Below are 21752 nucleotides of genomic sequence, written 5' to 3' on the forward strand. Positions count from 1 at the left end.
TCCATGTCGCTTTAAGTCAGTGAGCAAGGAAACACCTGCAGAGCCCAGGGTGAGTGAGAGGAAAGACAACATGGGGAAGGGGAAAGGCAGACGAGAAATAGACACTTAAAAGACACACATGAGAGGGAGAAAGAGACAGAAAACTGTGAGAATTAGTGTGGGGTAATAAAGAACAGGTTACAGAGAGAGGTGGAGACGTGGGAGGATGAGAAAAAAGCAGATGAGAGAGCAGACAGGTGTAAGAGAAATTGTCAAGAGACAACTGTCAGAGAATGAGAGTATAGAGGTAATAAAGAAGAAGCAGGCATGTGAGAAAGAAAAGACAGGTGTGAGAGTGATAGACAGGTGAAACACCATGAGGAGCGTTAGAGGGAGGCCAGTTAAAAAGGTACAATAGAGACTGTAAGAAGAAAATAAGTAGCTGAGAGAGAGAAATACTGAGTGTGATTGGGGTTGGTAAAGAGACAGCCATGTTATAAAGGACAACTGAGGAAAACAGGATAGAGGAGACCGATGTGAGAAAGATAGCAGACTAGTGAAAGACAGTTACAGATAGAAGGGGAGAGAAGTGATAGAGCTAGAACAGTAAGAAAGAAAGACCGTTGAGAAAGAGAGAGACAGTTGTTGGGAGGAAGAGAAGTTAAACACAGCTGAGAGATATGGAAGGGGAGAGTTGTGTGAAAGGTGTTAAAGATATAGAGGCATATGGGAAAGAGACAGCTTAAAGGACACGCAGAGTGGGGTCATGGGAGAGGGAGAAGGGCTGGGCTGGGAAGACAGGTGAGTGAGAGAGACTGGGTGATTAAGAGAGCGAAGTGAAAAAAGGACTGCAGAGTAGAAAAGACAGGCGTTTGAGGGAGATGAAAAGAGGTGAAAGACAAATCAGAGGTACAAATGGTGGCAGATGAGAAGGTAATACAGAGACAGCCAAGAAAGCAATAGGCTCAAGAGAGCATAAGCAGTCACAAAAGAGAGCAATGAGAAAGAGACATACAGGTTAGAGAGAGGTGAGAAAGATGTTCACAAAAAGAGGACAAAGTTCCTATACCAGGGTGCAAAAGTCACCCACGTATCAGGGTGCAAACAGTCACCCATACATTAAAAACAGGGAAGAATGGGGAAAAGTAATCCTAGGTAAAAAGTACCCTAATAAGAGAGGGAAAGACATTCTACATCCTCTACTGCCCTCACACACCCCGGAGGATGTCATGCTTCATCATCGGGCCTTTTGCTCCTCGTAGGGCCGGCGCTGCAATTCCCTACGGGTCCCCCGAAGGGTCACTTTGTCGGAGATCTTTTTAGAGGATTAGCCGGATGTTGCATGCGAGTGTATGGGGAAGGGTAAGGGAGGGTAAATCAATTATGTGCAAACATGATAGTGTAGTAAAATCAAGGGTATGAAAGCAGCGACAAGATTGTCTAGGTAACCCGTGGCAGTTAAAAGTACTGCTTAAAAAATGACTGACCTCACAAGGCCCACTATGCCTGGGTGTAACTAGTCGATGTGAGAAAGGGACAAGCTAAAAGAGGCAATTAAGCAAGAGGCAAGTGAGAATGGGGCTGCAGAGAGAGAGAGAACGAGGGGAGAAGTGATGGTGGACATGATGAAGAAACACGTGACAAAGAGACATTGCAGAGGGAAAGCGAAGTAAACCAAGAGACAGATACAGATGAGAAAAAACTCAGAGAGAGGCAGAGAGAGTGGGTAGATGGGAGAGAGCCTGGTGATACAGAGAAAGTTAGAAAGAGAAGAGAGGGGGTGTGGAGAAATAGTTAGTTGACAAAGGGACAGGTGTGATATAAAGAGACAGGAATGGAGAAGAGGTAGAAGAGAGGTAATTAAGCAATAATTATGTGAGTGAGAGATAGCTGACCAAGAGTGGGGAGAAGGATAAAAGAGGTAATAAAGAGACAAATATGTAATCAAGAAACAACTGATAGGGAAAGGTAGCAGTGATAATAAAGAGACAATAGAAAGAAAAAGAGAGGGAGAGGTGAGAGAAGAAAACAGGTGACACAGAGACGAGTAATATGAAAAAGGGAAAAGACAGACAACCCAGTCAAGAAGAGATGACAGCAAAACAAAGCATGGAAGAAAGGGCAGAGGAGAGGAGTGAGTTAAAAGACAGAGAAAGGGGGGGAGAACAATAGGACATGGAAGACGCGAAGAAGAGAGTAAAAAGAGGCCACATGAGGTAGAATATTAGTAGAAGAAGACACAAATGGGTAGAATAGCTAAGGGAAAGGGAAACCTTCGGAGGAGTAGAACACAAAGGACAAAAATGAGCATTTCCTATTACAAATATAGATTAACATTCTGGTGTTCTATTATGGAGAATGTGTGTGTATGTAGAGTCTTGGGCACTGCACAAAGAACAGCATCACCAGGTAGAGCGGTAACGTATCCTTAGCTAAACATTTTCTTGAAATGGCTGGTTTTTAACAGTTTATCAGTTGCCGAGTTATCTGAAGGCAATATGTAACACAGGGAAACCATGAAGATGGCAAAGAAGGCTCCACTGGAATGACTTTTACAATATCTCAGAGAGATAGGTCTCATTGGAGCTGAAAATCTCCAATGTCTTCAGGGGCTGTATCTTCTAATGACTTTTTAAGGCACAAATTGCCTTTTTAATAAATAGCTCTATGGGCCTGACATGGTTCCCTTAATTCTATGGAGCACAACATAATGTGGTTTCTTCACTCTGTAAATCAGTAACATAGCTTTGTCGTGAACCATCTGGAACATGTAAATCTGTCCAGCATTTATCTTGACATGCAGGACATTTTCATAGTGCATACAAAATAAAATGAAACCATCATAAATGCAGCCCTTTTCACTAAGCCCAAGAATGGAACAAGATTTCTGGCCAGTCCGGACTATACCTTTTACTTCTGTCCTAATATTGGAGAGTTGATGGCTAGTATAGACTCTCAGATTCTTAACAGTAGAGCTGGCTCATGATGCTGCCATAAGGAACTCTGGCCAAGAAAACAGAGACTAAGAACGAATAGCTACTTCATTTTGGGATATTTCCATTTTTCTGCCACTGAAAGTTGGTTTACTTACTCTCATTCCAGCAAGAACCTGTTATTTGCTCTCACTCTATTGTCTGACATGAAGGGATGGAATACAACAATTCTCGCTCTACAATGGCGCATGATTCCTGATTTACAAGAAGAGGCAGCACCAAGCCTCAGGATGATGGCAGTCTAATTTCTGCCTTTCAAGATTGCGTCTTCAAACTTACCACTACAAATGGTTCTGGAGTGAAATGGTAATCAGCAGTAGAGTTGACCAGCTGTAGACTAGCCAGAGATGACAAAGAAACCAGAAGCCTGGAGTGACACACTGCTAGTTGAAATTCTGATCTGAAAATGCCTGGTAATAAAGGTATCTGTCTGACCCGGGTGGAATATAGTAGGCAAGTAAAAAAATAGCCCAGTGGCACTGAAAAGGCAAAGAGGACCATTTGGAACTGAAATACTGAGGGAAATCTGGAAGAGTGAGAGAGTACATGTTAAGGGGTAGACAAGGAGCAGAACGTGGAGCAGTGGTGAGCAGGAGGATGCATAGATGAGCTGGCAAGGTTCTGTACTACAACCAGCAGCGGTGCGTCCATTGGGGCGTAGGGGCGTAGCCCCACCAGCCACCATGGACGCATCGCAGCCGCCGGCCTATCTAAATAAAAGACATTGCCTCACAATCAGCCTCCGGGAATGCGCAGGGGGGGTGTGGCCTGCTGCAGCTTGAGTGACAGACACTCAGGCTGTAGCAGACCGTAGTGGGCAGTCCCGCTAGGGAACTTATAGTGCGCATGCTTGGGAAAGTTGAAAACTTTCCCAAGCATGCGCACTGTAAGGTCCCCAGCGGGACCCAGGGGTGCTGTTCGCCTGCCACAGCCCGGGTTTACAGAGGGCGAAAAGGGCGAGCAGCAAATATGCCATGCTAGCCAATCCTTGCGCTGCTGTCCACCGGTGCAGCATCCCATTGGATGCCGCGCTTGGGGGTGGCACACACACTGTCTGACGCACGCACTGCTAGGATGTCGGCGCCGCCCGCGGTAAGAAAACTTTGGGAACCTTTCTCCCGTTATTGTTTTTTTTCCAGGACGACTTGTAAAAAATGTTGGTATTGAGATGCTCGGCTCGCAAAGGCTAGACGGTAATAATGACTAGGTTCCATGAAAGTGTCCAGCGGATGATGAAGAACTGCTCCCTGCCTGCATGCACCGCCACCTTCGCTTTGGCGCCGACCCGGCTTTTTAAATTTATTTATTTATGCAATGTTATATAGCGCGGACTTTACCCGAAGGTGTCAGAGCGCTTCACAAAAGGACCAATAATGATACACGAGTAACAAAATATAAAAGCAAACATTAAGTTACATGGATGGATCAAAAGTTTTGAAAGTGACGGTGCATTACAGGAGAAATAAAAGTGATGTGTGCTGGTTACAAAAACGTACAAAATACAAGTATTTGGTAAAAAGCCCATAACGTTAAGATCTCTGCGCGAAGTCCAATTCAAAAGCTCGTGACTGCGGCTCACACTCAGCAGTGCTAATTTGCTACGAACAAGTTATCATAGAAATTCTGACTTTTTTTTGGCCGCCAAAATAGCAGTGGAGTTGTTTGCATAGTGGTTACAGAAAGAACGTCTGCCGAGGGAGGAGGATTATGGTTACAGCAGCTGCACGCGCCATCGCTTCCCAGGGGTGAAGATGAGATAATGCCCTGATGTGCGCTGTGCCTACAGCACAACAACATTCCTTGCCTTGTCATGGCCTGTGTCCAAAGCACTCTCCTCCAGATGGCAGAGTGGTCGTGACACTAAAAGAACTACTTAAATGCTAGTCTACTGAATAAAGAGGACTTCATCTGTAGAATGCCTGCTTAATTTTCTGTTAAATGTGGTCTGGAGAGGCCTTTACATTAAAGTTTAAGTGCCCAGATGTGCTTGGCAGATGCCTTTCAACAGAACAGTTCAGTTGTTCTCTAATGATTCGTATGTTCTTTGTTAAGTTTTCTTAAATACAAATATTGCTCTCTAACTTTTTTTTTTTACTGAAGGTGCCTTTTTGATCACGTTTAAAGTGAATTCTTATTTTCTGATTGTTGAACCGTCAAGCTAATGGCTTTGATATTTCATCCTTTGGCGTACCTGATAGGATGAAAGCATGGCTACGGGCAAAATGAGTGTTTAGAGAAGGTGCGGCGTGGGATGACACTGGGGGTGGAAGGTATAGATTCTAGAATCAGGTGATGCTAGATTCCAATTTATAGCGAGCTGACTTTGGAAAGTCCATGACTCAGAGAATATTGTTAATTCATTGGTCTTTGAAAGCGAATCAGTGCTATAATCAGCCCACACAGGAAATTGTTTATGACTCAGCCAGTGACACTAAACAAAAGAGGGTTGAATTCAAGCCTGAGATTTGAACGCCACCCTCGGCAAAGCCAGTAGGTTTGAGCATTTTATAAGTGGAAGCTCTCTGCAATAAAAGGCAGACACTCCAGCACAAGAACAAACGTTACGTAGGCAATGGTGGCCGGGTGCAAGTATCAAAAGCAAACAAAATGTGCGTGGTAGCAAACAGTGTGTTACAAGACGCTTCGTAGCTTGTGTGTCTGCTTGTTGGGATTGGTGGTCAGTTTGTCTGGAGCCTGTTTTGTTCGTACTGTCCACAGTCACCTTCGTTGCCAACATTTACAGATATTCCTGATGTCCGTTGTTGCGAGGCAGTTCCATGGATAAGAACTTTCTACCCTATGTAGCGCCTGTTGTACACGGGCTGGGCTGTCAGGACTGCTTGGTGAATAAAAGACTGCTGCTGAGATGAGATGATTTGGATGGCATGATTTCAAACCTGCAAGGCTGACTCAGCCTTCCATCCGTTCGATGACCTGTCTGCTGGCTATTGATCCGGCTGGGGTTCAGGCAGCCATCACTCGGATGCCTGCTCTCTGCAGCGATAAAACATGATTATCTGGAGCCCACGTGAGGATCTTCCATTACCGACATGTTAGGACGGGTGGAGGAAAGCACACTGTAAAATCAATCCGCTTCCTCGGTCACTACATTTTATGTCTGATACATGATGATTGAAATGACAGCAGAAATAACAACACAGGTTTCTTTCTTGAGGGGTTTTAGTACATGTTCCCTCTAGATAATAATGAATATATATTATATAGTATATCTCATATATAGTACAGAGACTCTTGGCAGACTTCTGCCAGATTTTAACAGCGTGGTTTAAAAATCATTTCTTTCTACCAATCCCAACAATTACCATAGGGCATGTGAGCAAATTTTAGTACATAAGGTTGTTTGTTTGACAACATACAGTTTGCTTTTAGTTGCACAAAAATTACGTGAGTAATACAGTATTACTAAACTGGGTAATGGCAACAGCTGGTATTTACAGCGGTTTAGAAACAGCACAAGGGCGGTATGAAGCGCTTTATTAAAAGGAAATTATGGTTATTTCACTGAAAAAATAGGTTTCTTCTACACTGTGGTATGTCCATGTTTATAATATGACCAACATCTCAGGGGAGTGAAAAAATATTAATTTGACTTTAAAGAATAAGTGATTATGTCTGCTCATAGATAAAAGCTGGCATTTTGAACGTACACAGATGATACGTTTACAAAAATGGCTTTGATCCGAATGCCTCAAAGCACTTTCCTCTTACACCAGGTGATTAAGCCACCATTCTGTAGGCATGCTTGTGCTTCACCTCCTTAAAGGTGAAAACCACATGCTCCCCTCAATAGCCGTTTGCGCGAGTCCTCGTGTCCGCTGCTACAGGTCAACGTTTACTCAAACCCTATTAAAGCGGCCAAATGAAAACAGCTGACCTTAACAAATGTGCTGCTAGCTGATGGCTTAGAGTTATCAAAAAGTTGCAGAATATTGGCAACGCTAATACCGGGTGCTAGGGCACGGACTTCCAGGTCATGCCATTGCCCCGACTTGATGCGACTACAAAGCTGCTGGTTTGAGCAAGACATGGGTCCAGATTCCATTTTGACATTATGTGATTTGGGGCATATCTATCTCAATGTGCACAGAACTGTAAATGTATATGTTGATGTGCTTTGAGTTCCGTGCCGAGTTATATGCCAAGTACATGTTACTGCGTCTCTTCCATTGAACCTTCTCAGCACACATCATGCTGTTGTAGCTACCGCACCCCATACCCAACATTTTTATGGTAGAGCGTTTCAGGGCCTTTCAACATGGCAGTGCAAAAATAAATTTGCAGATGTGTGTACCAGCGATGAGGTTGATCAAATTCATGTGTTGTGAGGCAGGAGGTGGGTCTTGCAGTAGGGTTAAAGGAACAGGGGCAGCGGGACCCATGGGAGTAGGAATGTTACCAGCATCTGAAAGTGATCACATGCAGTAGTCTGGGCTTGGTGTGTTCTTGTTTGCAGAACTGCTGGCGAGAGTTGTCTGTAAGCCCTGTCTGCGCAGTGTTTATATGTACGTCATGTTTGCTGTCAGTTGACCTCTGTTGCAAATGTATATTAAACAGTTTTGGGTGGGAAGGGAGTTCTGCCGAATCCCAGGATAGTACCTATTGTATTACGAGGGAAACTGGGAATTGCATTTATATAGCGCCTACTACCCCTGGCCATTCGTTGGCGCGCTTCACTGCGAGTATCCAGTTGTTCCGACTACCGTCCTCAATGTAGCATCCTTGTTGGCTAGGCTACCCCGGCATTCGATGGTGGCTGTATAACTAGTTATTTTTATGTAATTAAAATGATAATGGAATCGATTAGTCGTTGACTGCGAAAAGCAGAATTTGTATGATTTCCAAAGTCGTCCTAAAGAACATTGTAACAGAAAGGTGTTTTTTTTTCTCGCCAGTGCACTTAAATTGGTGTGAAATCCCCTTTTATTTAGCTCAGCGGGTTAATACATCTGCTGCAGAAATAGGCAAGTGCAGATCGATTTGAAGCGCCCCAAAGGGCTGACTAAGAGGTTCGTTCTTCTGTACTTAGGAAGATTTCCTTTTTTTTACTAAGGGGGGGCGAGTATATCTTTTGCGACCGATACCCACATCTGGGTACATTGCCTTCCTTCCCAAAATCCCATCAGTGCCCGATAAATGAGCCGAACAAAGGGTTATCATAAACGTCTGTAAATACGCGATGATATGTAGAATGCAGGAAAGCGATTATCAGCTTTACTTTGAGACGCCTTCACCGCACCTTAGTGTAAAGGTCACTTCCGGGATTGTGGTGGTTCTTTCAAGCTTGTGCCGCATACTTGGCTCTAGAATCGACTAGAAAAGTCCGGGGTGTCTGAGAGCGCGAGTGAGTGGGTGTGTGAAAATTAGATGCACACTACTTCCAGCGCTGCGGCCGCGCCATGTGATCTTGTGCATGCCCATCCCCCACTGTCACCCCTGTCATTCTTTGTGCATGCTTACTGTAGTTCGTTGTCACACTTGTTTCGCTTTTGCCAAGAGGGACATGTTTTTAACGTGCCTTTTTATTCTTCCTTTTTAGTTTGAAAGATTGGAAAGCCCGCATGAACTACTTCCTGCAGCATTCCCCCGCTTCCGACGACTCCCCGAAAACCGTCCAGGGCAAGAAGGGCAAAAAGTACGCCTATTGCAGGTAAGAGTGCCACTACCTTGTGTGTACATATTGCATATCGGGTGCTGAAGTGCACTTTATACTTTGCTTTTGGGTGACACCAAGTATTGCTGGTTTAATTGGATTCAGTTTGCTGACTTGTGATGCACGGCTTGATGGGTGCATGCGTTTGTTTTCCTGTGACTAGTTTGTTCTGATATAATTGTCTTATTTAAAATAGTTTTCAGTACACAGTTTGCTCAATCAGTTATGATTTTGTGTGACTACCTGGATTCCTGGAGTGCCTCTAACTTCGTTCTGTTTCTTTACTTTTTGTGACTGTTGGTCCTGCGGGGAAACATTTTCAATTTATGTTGTCTTGTTTACTGGGAGCATTGCTTTTATTTTCCTTTAGTGTAATAGGCTGGCTGGTGAAGTGCACTTCCCATAGTGTGCAGTCACTTCAATTTGCCTTTAGGTGACTACCTGGCTTGATGGTGGTTTTCTATTTGATTTCATGTAAATCCTTGTCTTGATGAGTGCATTGGTTTTAGTTTGTTTGAGGTAACTGCTTCACATGCTGGTTTCATCACACAGCTGACACCCACCCTGAGAAAGCCAGAGCTGCCCTGTTAGTGGTATCAACACCAGTGCGCTTAGGTTCCTTACAGCTCCTTCACTTGAAGTGGGTTACCACCTACCCGTTACTTTTTGTATCCTGCTCGTACCAAGTCAGATCCAGATCCAGACCCAGACCAGTCCCCACAGTTGCTCCGGATTAAGGGACATTGTCATGTCATCTCAGGCGCGATGTAAAGACTCCCAGTGAGCTGAGGACTCTTTTGGCTCAAGAACCAACTAGCTGGAGACCCTTGTGGTTGTTTAAAGATTTAGGATCAGCCTGTAACTCAGTCTTGAGCTGGGTGGGTGACCTCGATTACAAAGTGGCTGTGCCAGATGTCCCATTATGACCCCTTTTGCCTGTCTCCCCTTCAGACACACAGGGCATAAAAGTGGGGGGTGCTCCACCCTGCCAAAAAACTGAGGGGTGACCCTAAGAGCACAGCTGCCATCCTATCAGTGGTGGGATGCTTTGGTGTGCTGGTCTGGTTTTCTGGATGCATTGGCTCAAGTTTTTCCCCATGTAATTGATTAGGTGTCTTGGTAAGTTGCTTTTATGTGAATGTCTGACTAATGACTGCGCATTCCTTTCAGTGTGCACTTGCTTCAGTTTACTTTTTGAGTCACTGTCTAGTTTGCTGGATGTATTGCTTTCATTTTTCTTTCATTAAACTGTTTGACTTGCTTGGTGCTTTTATGTTGGTGCCTGCATGCTGAGGTGTACTCTTCTTCAGTTTAAATGTATGTGACTGGCCTGTTGACTAGCACCCTGCTTTCAAAGTGAAGGTTCACAGGTTCACACTTGCTTTAGTTTACTTTTGTATGGTTGACTGCATGCACAGTTTTGCTGGATGCATTGCTTTAAGTTACTACTTGATGCATTGCTTTCAGTTTGCTTTCAAGTAATTGCCTCTCATTTTCCCAATGCTTGTGAAGGCTGTTTCCCAACTGCTGAGCAACTTCTTCTACTCTTAGAGCTGAGATTTTCATGAAAGTCTTATAGTCTGAATTCAGCGTAATAGGACGGAATGTATGAAGCTCTGTGGTTATACTGAATAAGCAGCTACCTATGTTATGCCATCTATTAATGTAATAACTGCACTTTCACAATTGCTTTATTAACCTTCCTGCTTTCTCAAATTTGCTTGAAAATGCACGATTTGTCTTCTTTTTTTCAAAATTTTCTTGGGGGGGGTTATCCCCCCAAACCCCCCTTTTGGGGTTCGGGATCGCTCGCTACGCTCGCTCGCTACGGTCCTGGATGATAATTACTTTGCGCCCCACCACTTTCAAATGTCACCCACCGCCCCTGACTACAACGAAACACTGCTGAACACTGACAGTTGATGCTAAACCACTTTTTTAAGTGTGCTGATACTTGAGCATGTTCAAGTGATCAGAGTTTTCTTAAAAGCATTTGCTATATTCCGTTTACTGACACGTGCAAGACAACAGCTAATTCTGTGTTGGGTTTAGTTGCTGTTACCGGCTCCCTGATTAAATCTTGCCACTTAGAGGCCACAATCTCTGTGAGCCATTAAGAATGTGGGAATAGAGCCTGGCAACTCAGTGCTGCAGATGAAACCGTATTTGGGTGTCATATTTAGTGTTGAAAGTTCAGTCCAGTTGGAAGTCCAGCCATATATCCTTTAAAAAACAACGGATAAACTGCAGAACCTTGTGGTAAATAAAACTTACAAACATGCTGCTGGATCATTTTATGTACCACTCCCTCCGACACTTGGTCAATACCGGCAAACAAGAACTTGGTCTAAAATTGTCAGTCATCCGCGGGCAGACCTTATTTTTTGAAGGTTGGGAGTCACAACAGCTGTTTTAATCTATTCTGAGACCAGACTCTCTTGTCATACCATGGGCAGATACCACAACATGGTGCTGGGCAGGGACCCAACACTGCCTCACCCAGTGAGATAGGGAGGAACACAAAATAATTCTTGACTAGATGATATTCATATTTTGTGCTGTATTATATTGATCTTGTGTTGAAAAGCAAGAGTCCCAGTTGGTCACCAAACTCTGTGAAGGCAATGCCATCAGGAAGAGACCTGATGGATGAGTAAGCTAATTGATCCCCCTAGCAGCACGATGTTATGGCTTCCATTATTGTAGTAGTATAATATATATGTTTGCCTTTTCCAGTTCCTAATGGAGCTGCAGGTGCTTCCTACAGCAAGCTCTATCTTCCTCAAATTCTCTCTTCCTCCACCTTCTTTCTGCAGTTCTACAAACATCTGCCTTTGGTGATAAATGGACAAACTAAACCAGGGTTTAGACTTATGCCTCTCAGATTGACTGGCTGTCTCAGACAGAGGCACCAACATCTTCAAACACATGCTCATGGTTTAATAAAAAGCCTCAAGGTTTCTGCCTACCATATCCCCAAATCCTGAAACAAAGTGTTGAGCTTGTCAATGCTTAGTGATTTTTTGCATTTGCACTACATAAAGGTTTCTGATTCATTGATTTTCATTCTTGTCTACAGTTGTTTGCATTCCGGCTCTGCCATTTCCTCACTTAAATAAAAGATCTTTTTAGATCTTCTGATTTCCTCTCTGCCAGCCCCAGCATTGCATACGCTAAGACCAATAGTAATTTGTCTAAGATGCCTCTCTTCCTTGTATCAGTAACATACCTACACCCCGGGTTAGCATCCAGTCTGGTTGATGCCATTTAGTGTGTGCAGCCTGCAGAACTTTTTTTTCACTTGAGATACAACATAGTCTCAATCCACAGCCTGAAGATTTGTGTAATCTGGGAATAGTTCTGCTGAGTGTCTATATGTTTTGAAGTTCTGAAAGTCCCTGCAAAGGTGAAAGGTGAGGGACATAGATTGCATTTAGGTGAGAAGGGCCCCTTCATCACACCCTGCAGGGGGGCCCCCTAAGGTTTTGTTACGCCACTGGTGGCGTGTAATTTTGTGGCACTGAGTGGGATTTGGAGTGTATGTTGCATTGAGTGCAGTGTAATTATGTGGCGTGTAATTATGTGGCACTGAGTGGTATTTGGAGTGTATGTTCCATTGAGTGCTGTGTAATTATGTGGAGTGTAATTATGTGGCACTGAGTGTTATTTGGAGTGTATGTTGCATTGAGTGCAGTGTAATTATGTGGCGTGTAATTATGTGGCACTGAGTGGGATTTAGAGTGTATGTTGCATTGAGTGCTGTGTAGTTATGTGGCATGTACTTATGTGGCACTGAGTTGGATTTGGAGTGTATGTTGCATTGAGTGCAGTGTAATTATGTGGGGTGTAATTATGTGGCACTGAGTGTTATTTGGAGTGTATGTTGCATTGAGTGCTGTGCAATTGTGTGGTGTGTAATTATGTGGCACTCAGTGGTATTTGGAGTGCATGTTGCATTGAGTGCTGTGTAATTATGTGGCGTGTAATTATGTGGTACTGAGTGTGATTTGGAGTGTATGTTGCATTGAGTTCTGTGTAATTATGTGGAGTGTAATTATGTGGCACTGAGGGGTATTTGGAGTGTATGTTGCATTGAGTGCTGTGTAATTATGTGGCGTGTCATTATGTGGCAGTGAGTGGGATTTGGAGTGTATGTTGCATTGAGTGCAGTGTAATTATGTGGCATGTACTTATGTGGCACTGAGTGGGATTTGGAGTGTATGTTGCATTGAGTGCAGTGTAATTATGGGGCGTGTACTTATGTGGCACTGAGTGGGATTTGGAGTGTACATTGCATTGAGTTCTGTGTAATTATGTGGCGTGTAATTATGTGGCACTGAGTGGAATTTGGAGTGTATGTTGCATTGAGGGCTGTGTAATTATGTGGAGTGTAATTGTGTGGCACTGTGTGGTATTTGGAGTGTATGTTGCATTGAGTGCAGTGTAATTATGTGGCGTGTAATTATGTGGCACTGTGTGATATTCGGAGTGAATGTTGCATTGAGTGCAGTGTATTTATGTGGCACTGAGTGGTATTTGGAGTGTATGTTCTATTGAGTGCAGTGTAATTATGTGGCGTGTAATTATGTGGCACTGAGTGGGATTTGGAGTGTATGTTGCATTGAGTGCAGTGTAATTATGTGGCATGTACTTATGTGGCACTGAGTGGGATTTGGAGTGCATATTGCATTGAGTGCTGTGTAATTATGTGGAGTGTAATAATGTGGCACTGAGTGGGATTTGGAGTGTATGTTGCATTGAGTGCTGTGTAATTATGTGGCGTGTAATTATGTGGCACTGAGTGGGATTTGGAGTGTATGTTGCATTGAGTGCAGTGTAATTATGTGGCGTGTAATTATGTGGCACTGAGTGGTATTTGGAGTGTATGTTGCATTGAGTGCTGTGTAATTATGTGGCGTGTAATTATGTGGCACTGAGTGGGATTTGGAGTGTATGTTGCATTGAGTGCTGTGTAATTATGTGGCGTGTAATTATGTGGCACCGAGTGGGATTTGGAGTGTATGTTGCATTGAGTGCTGTGTAATTATGTGGCGTGTAATTATGTGGCATCGAGTGGGATTTGGAGTGTATGTTGCATTGAGTGCTGTGTAATTATGTGGCGTGTAATTATGTGGCACCGAGTGGGATTTGGAGTGTATGTTGCATTGAGTGCTGTGTAATTATGTGGCGTGTAATTATGTGGCACTGAGTGGGATTTGGAGTGTATGTTGCATTGAGTGCAGTGTAATTATGTGGCGTGTAAGTATGTGGCACTGTGTGGTATTTGGAGTGTATGTTGCATTGAGTGCAGTGTAATTATGTGGCATGTAATTATGTGGCACTGTGTGGTATTCGGAGTGTATGTTGCATTGAGTGCAGTGTAATTATGTGGCACTGAGTGGTATTTGGAGTGTATGTTCCATTGAGTGCAGTGTAATTATGTGGCACTGAGTGGTATTTGTAGTGTATGTTGCATTGAGTGCTGTGTAATTATGTGGTGTGTAATTATGTGGCACTGAGTAGGATTTGGAGTGTATGTTGCATTGAGTGAGGTGTAGTTATGTGGCATGTACTTATGTGGCACTGAGTTGGATTTGAGGTGTATGTTGCATTGAGTGTAGTATAATTATGTGGGGTGTAATTATGCGGCACTGAGCGGTATTTGGAGTGTATGTTGCATTGAGTGCTGTGCAATTGTGTGGTGTGTAATTATGTGGCACTGAGTGGGATTTGGAGTGTATGTTGCATTGAGTGCTGTGTAATTATGTGGAGTGTAATTATGTGGAGTGTAATTATGTGGCACTGAGTGGGATTTAGAGTGTATGTTGCATTTAGTGCTCTGTAAATATGTGGCGTGTAATTATGTGGCACTGAGTGGTATTTGGAGTGTATGTTGCATTGAGTGCTGTGTAATTATGTGGCACTGAGTGGTATTTGGTATATGTTACATTGAGTGCTGTGTAAATATGTGGCATGTAATTATGTGGCACTGAGTGGGATTTGGGGTGTATGTTGCATTGAGTGCAGTGTAATTATGTGGCGTGTAATTATGTGGCACTGAGTGGTATTTGGAGTGTACGTTGCATTGAGTGCAGTGTAGGCGAATGGAGCAGTTCTCAGGTTTAGCAAAGACTATAGACTATGCTTTGAACTGAGGTGGCACAGAAGAAAGTTTAGCCACAATTAAATTAGAAGTTGACAGGAAATCTCTTTAGTCTCCTCAGTTAGACTCCAGAATAATCATGACAGATATGATCACAGTAGCGAAATTGACATGTGGACTATATCTCCTTAGCCAAGGAATGCCGAAAGCCATAGCATAATTAGGAGAGGCTATTTTATCCAGAAGGACCGTTAATACAATCTTCAAAAGAGACCTGTTATCTTAAAGAAGCGTTTCTTACCAGATCTGAAGTTAATGGTGCACCATCAACAGTTCGAACTATTTTAGTCTTAGTCCTTCTGCGAATATTGTTTTTTCAAGGCAACTCATGATCAATAAAACGTCCATGCCCCCACAATCAAACAAAAAAAAAAAGCAAATTAAAATCCTTTGACACAGCCGCACATTCTTTTGTAGAAGTGCGCAATATGCATGCACCCACCAAAAAAATTACGCAGACAGCATTTTTTATTTTTAGTTGCCAATCGGAGTTGGATCGGTAACCTAAAAGAAAAGAAAAGGCCCCAAAAATGTTTTTTTCCTGAAGTGGGCAGATGGAAGGGGCGGGGGTCCCGATGGTATCAAAAGCAACACTAGATACTGTGACTCAACATCCCAGAGGGAGGGGGCAAACAACGAAGCACCACAGGGGAGGATGGGGGTAGAACATTGAAACAACAAGGGTGGGACACGAAAGAAACAGCGGGAGGGCTGGTGAGGGGACACGAAAGCAACGTGGGGAACAGCAGTAGCAAAAGGAACATAGGCAAGTGCAAAATAGAGGAGCAGGGAGAAGCTATCAGGCAACAACAGAGAATAACATGGAGTTGTGGGTGGATATACTCAATTGAGATGGCTCAAAAACACTAATGGAGTGCTCTGCACTAAAGAAACAAGCACTCGGCATTGCTGTGGCGGGGGCGTGCATTCCTTTGAAGTCTGATGGGGGTGGGGCCGGGGGATCGGCTTCCTTTGAAGTCTGATGCCGAGGCATGGTGTGGGATATGCCTGGCGATGTGCACGCGCCTGGCTCACATGAACTCTATCGAATCCGCAGTTTGGGGAGACTTTTCGGACACCTTACTAGAATTTCGACAAACAAGCATTGCTAAAGCAATGCTGTAGGTCGAGACCTAAAAAAGCTTAGGAGCCTAAGTTGACAGAATTGGCACAGTGACCTTCATATGGGCATGTCTGGGAACAGAGCAGCTAGGATTAATGAGGACTTCAGCTTTGTCATGACCCACGGCTAGGATGATACTGTATGAGGGACAGTCCAGTAGACCAGACCAACGTGCAGACGCGCTCCCATCAGACGGAGGCCCAAGAGCAGGCCAAGAAGCAACAGGACTACTCTGGGGACTTTGGGGTTGAGACAGACCGAGACGGTGACTAGGTGGAGGGGTACTGCGGACTGCCCATGACAATCCTGAAGAAAAGGCAGGCTTGGAGCAATGAAAGTGTGTGCTCAGCTCCTAGCACCCTCTTAATTGGCCCACAGAGCAACAAGAGCACCTCCCTGACGCATATTTCCATGATATGGAATAGAGGGGGCACATCAGTTCGATGGGCCTTGGACTGACTGCATGGGCCTTGGACCAACGCTGTTCCACTGTTGTGCCCTCTACGAGGCGAAATGGGTCTTAGACAGAAGTGAGTAACAGGTGGTGATGCTTTCTATCTTGTCCGCCTCCAACATGTGTCTGGGAGGCTGATGGGGTACTTTAGAGATACAAGACAATGACTGTGCCGCACTAGTTACACCCTTCCAGTGGCCCTGAGCCCCATGGACCTCCTTCAGAGATGGAGGCTGTACAGCTTGATACTGATCTGTTACCTTCTCTTGCCAGGGATTCTGAGGTGAAAGGTGCATCTGCCTGGGTGTATGCCCCAGGAGGAAGGCAAGGAGTTGGTTATGTATTTTAGGTGTACAGGGGTGCATGAACCAGGGAGGACCGGAGTGCTGGGGGAGATCAAGGCATGGTACATGATAGGGGACGACATATGACTATGTATTTACCTTGAACGCTGGTGGTGTTTAGGGTGACCAACCGTCCGTAAATTTCACGGACAGTCCGTAATTTCGGCCGTCTGTCCGTTGTCCGTGAAGGATTCTTTAACGGACGCCATTTGTCCGTCATTTTAACAGGGCACCGGTTGCCCCACCCTAAAGCCGGCACAGCTTGCACCCACCTCCCTTCTTCACTCCGATGCCGCACCAAAGCTCCTCAGATACTCAGCAGCATTGGAGAGGCACAGCGGGATGGCAACCCTCACACCTCCAGCCCTTGATGACCTGTTAAGAGGTGCTTCGAAGGTGACTGAGAGGGAGGGGCTGCAGGTTCAGGAGCAGCGACATCTATTCACATGCAAACAGCCCTGAATGCATCATGTCTCCGCAATTTAGAGGGGGGCTCACACATTCCATTTCTACCCAGGGCCCCAAACATCCTAGACTCGGCCAGATTACACCCCTGATTACACCGAGGCAGCATGTGCTACTCTTCACCGAGCTTAATTACTGTCACTAAATTGTAAGCAAACCTCGGTTCTTCAAACATGCAGTCTATAATGTAATACAATAAAGAAATGGCACAATCGCACCCACACTGATTAACAAAGTATGGAGGACAATCAGTTCAACCAGTTCTCTTAGAGTAGCTCCTGTAAGTACTGTACATCACAGTGGGGGGTGGCATTTTGGACAGAGAGCCTGTCTTCTCGTTGTCTTGTGCAGGAGGGGGCGAGGAGCCCAAGATGATACTAGAATACTGCATGCCCACCCCTGTGTCCACCCTGGTGGATCCTGTTCCCTCTCCTCTGATGGCTTCTGCCCTCCCGTCAGTGACGGCTCCTGTCCCCCCATGTGGTGGCTCCAGTCCACCCCCGCCTGTGATGGCTCTTGTCCCCCTCCCTGTGGTGGATCCTGTCTCCGCCCTGGCTGGCTTCTGTCCCAGTCCTGGAACGGCCCCTACAGCGAGGGTGAAGTTCTTGATGGGCCTCTTCTCAAAAGGGCTCAGCTCAAAATGAATATGGAAAGGTGGGCGAGTAAGTAAGTGAAGGGATGGGTGAATGGCTGGATGAATTAGTGAAAGGGTGAATGGATGAATGAAAGATTGAATACATGGATAATGAGAGAGGATGGATGGATTGATGAGTGAGGGGTAGGATGGAGAGAACATGTAAATAGCTGGATGTATGGGTGGAAGGGTAGCTGGATGATGGATAAGGGGAAAGATGGATGAGGGGAAGGATGAAGGATGAGGAGAAGGATGGATGGATGGATGGAGGAGAAGGATGGATGGATGAGGGGGAAGGATAAATGGATGAGGGGAAAGATGGATGGATGGATGAGAGGATGGATGGATGAGGGGAAGGATGGATGGATGAGGTGATGGATGGAGGGGAAGGATGGATGGATGGGTGGGTGAAAGGATGGATGGATGGATGATGAGGGGAAGGATGGATGATGAGGGGAAGGATGGATGGATGGATGATGAGGGGAAGGATGGATGGATGAGGGGATGGATGGATGAGGGGAAGGAAGGATGGATGGATGAGGGGAAGGATGGATGGATGAGGTGATGGATGGAGGGGAAGGATGGATGGATGGGTGGGTGAAAGGATGGATGGATGGGTGGGTGAAAGGATGGATGGGTGGGTGAAAGGATGGATGGATGATGAGGGGAAGGATGGATGATGAGGGGAAGGATGGATGATGAGGGGAAGGATGGATGGATGATGAGGGGAAGGGTGGATGGATGGATGGATGATGAGGGGAAGGATGGATGGATGATGAGGGAAAGGATGGATGGATGATGAGGGGAAGGATGGATGGATGATGAGGGGAAGGATGGATGGATGATGAGTGGGTGGGTAGAAGGATGGATGGATGGATGATGAGGGAAAGGGATGGATGGATGATGAGGGGAAGGATGGATGGATGATGAGGGGAAGGATGGATGGATGGATGGATGATGGGTGGGTGAAAGGATGGATGGATGGAGAGTGGGTGGGTGAAAGGATGGATGGAGAGTGGGTGGGTGAAAGGATGGATGGATGGATGGATGATGAGTGGGTGGGTGAAAGGATGGATGGATGGATGAGTGGGTGGGTGGATGGTGGGTGGGTGAAAGGATGGATCAGCGGATTGGATGGTGGGTGGGTGAAAGGATTGATGAGTGGGTGAAAGGGAGGGTAGATGGACAAAAGGATGAATAGATGTGTGAAGGAGTGAAATGATAGATGGATGAATGATAGGGTCAATGGATGGATTCATGAGTTGATGAGTAGATGGATGGATGGGTGGGTGGATGGATGGATGGAAGGAAGGATGGCTAAGTGAAAGGGTCAATGGAGAGAGAAAGGGAGGATGGATGGATGACTAAAAGAGTGGATGGGTGGAAGAATTAGTAAGTGAAAGAATGGCTGGATTGGTGAAAGGGTAAATGGCTGAATGGATGAGTGAATGGATGGATGGGATGAAGAGTGGATGGATAAGTGTACAGATGGATAGGCTGGATGGATGGATGGATAATGGAGGATGAGTGAAAGGATGGATGAGGGGATGGATGAAGGGATGAATGAGTGAAAGGATAGATGGAAGGATACATGATGGATAGGTTTGCAAATGGTTGAATATGTTTGGAAATGGCTGGGCTTACTTATATACTATTGCGCGACCTCTGATGTGTCTGTAAAACTTACCTCTTGTCCTGAAGTTTTGTCCTGAATTTTGACCTCCTGTCCTGAATTTTGACCCTTTGTCCTGAATTTTTACACTCACCGTCCTGAATTTGCACCAATGCCAGTTGGTCACCCTAGTGGTGTTGGATGGCTATGTCAAAAGATGGAGGGTGTATTCCTATCTTAGGGACATGGCCCCCAAAGAGCATGTCTACAGCAAAACCATCTCATCAGGAGAGAAAGTGACTGAAAATACATGACCTACATGACAACATCTTAGAAGAGCAAAGTGGGGTGGTTTAAAAAATTATAATCGGAAGAATGTATTTCCCCCCTCCATTTCTATTGATGCAGAGGCAATTAAAGAGGCAATTAAAGACAGGGACCGCCAAAATAAAAATATTTCTTTTATTTTAAATCGGAAGTCTCCCGCCTGAACTGGGTATATTGACAGGTATGGTATGTCGTAATCAACGGGGTGGGGCTCATGGGCGTCCGCGGGAGGGGGGGACGAGGGGGGCGTTTAGGGGGGCTGGGGTTAACCCCCTCCCCTGAATTTATCACTTGCCCTTTTTAAAAAAAAAAATCCGGCAACGCGAGCTTCAATTTATTATAATTATTCCCCCCTAATCCCCCCACAAAAAAATGAACTTCTGCGGACCCCTTGGCTGGGGCTATGGGTGGCACAAGAGTCGGCCGAGACATCCCAGGCAGCCTTCACCAACGACTCGCAGGCAGGTGAGAGGGCGCTGACGGAACTCACCATGGCTATATATACTCCTGAAAACGCTCCCAGGGTCAGCGAGAGGCCACTCGTGCTCTACATGACTAAATCCTCTCACTGCGCACATCAGACAATACCGGCGGCGAAGCGTGCTGACCGTATAATCACAACTGCATCACAGATGTTATTGGATCAGGCAAGAAATGCTTTCAAGTAAATCAGATCTAGATAGAACGCAGATAACAGGATCAACAAACAAAAGAGCGTTCTATGACGCCGATTCAAAAGCGGTTCGCCAATAGATATGTCCGCTGAAATAATAAATACAAACAGAACGTGCTGACCATAAATCGACATATTTTACCTCGCTTCAGGGCCCTCAGCGGAATGATTCTCTGAGCAGTGACTGCTGAGCTGTTGTTCTCCACAACAGCAAACCGGAGGAAAACGAGGTCCTCAAAGTACACCCGAAAGAGGAACGGCTCGTTCCACATGGGGTTCAGCGTGTTGCGGTGGATGGGCTTGGTGCGGAAGTGGCAGCTGTCCAGGGGCATTCCCAGGACATCGATTTCAATGCACGGGCTCCCCGTGCTGTTGCTCGGGCACACGTTCTGGCCTGAAACCACCTGAAACAAAAAACACAGCGAGTAACCAAGAGATATTTTCAGATGTTCATAAATCACCAGACATCTCTATCCAACTTGGACCCCTCACAAGCTATTTTACTGTACTCGGTTTATTTGATATCAATACATTTTGTGTGGAGCATTAGATATCTACGAGTCGTGTCTTTTCCCTAGAATTTCCATGGATTTCCGCCCCTCAGTAGATTTGCAAAATACCCCAGGACTCGAAGCATATACCAGACAATAAACCAGTAAGTAGATTTCCCTCAGGGGGAAACGCCACCGTTTAACACTGCATTTAAGTTGCTAGCACCTTATCTTTTCTTTTTATTGTCTACATGGATTTTTTGTATTGGGTGGAGAAGCCCCTTTGTGCACACCGCCATGAAATAAAGTAGCTCTTGGGTGTGATTCAAACCAAGTTTCAACAAATACTCTAGCCTTTTCTGTCATTAAATTGTAGGAGCATAAATAGGGTGTTAAAAGTCCCCAACCCATCCCTGGGGAACACCGTTGTTCCACCCACCCCCTAAACGTAGTATTAAACAAATCCACAGCGTCAGACTAGGGCAGGAAATAAACCCGAGCACCAAAATAAAAGTGGTCCTCATTAGTGACTTAGATAGCTAAACGAGCATTAGCAAAGCCAAGAGGCCTGGGGCTGGCCACAAGCCTTTCAGCTTCGGCAAGTTTTGTTTGTTCTTTTGTGGTTTTAGCAAAACTTTTTTGTTGGAGAAGCTGCTGGGCCCTCATCAATCCAAACCCCCCCCCCCTCCCCCCCCCCCCCAAAAAAAGGGTTCAAGGCAAAAATATTTTTGGGTTTGCAAAAAGCACACATTACCATTTTAGTCCCTGGCATGGAAGAAAACTACTGTGTGTGTGGATGTACTCCTTTTGTAAGGGTAGCATG

General features: G+C 45.2%; 1 protein-coding gene across 3 annotated transcripts in view; it reads right to left on the bottom strand.

Moving 5' to 3' along the window:
* Nucleotides 1-21752, bottom strand: part of PLCE1 (phospholipase C epsilon 1) — a 1554148-nt gene that overhangs the window by 218822 nt on the left and 1313574 nt on the right. For all 3 annotated transcript variants that reach the window (XM_078643386.1, XM_078643388.1, XM_078643387.1), the window contains one exon: nucleotides 20581-20842. In XM_078643386.1, coding sequence (XP_078499512.1) covers nucleotides 20581-20842 — 262 coding nt within the window. The remainder of the gene's footprint in view (nucleotides 1-20580; nucleotides 20843-21752) is intronic.

Source organism: Lissotriton helveticus, chromosome 5_1, assembly GCF_964261635.1.
Source record: "Lissotriton helveticus chromosome 5_1, aLisHel1.1, whole genome shotgun sequence".
Lineage (NCBI taxonomy): Eukaryota > Metazoa > Chordata > Amphibia > Caudata > Salamandridae > Lissotriton > Lissotriton helveticus.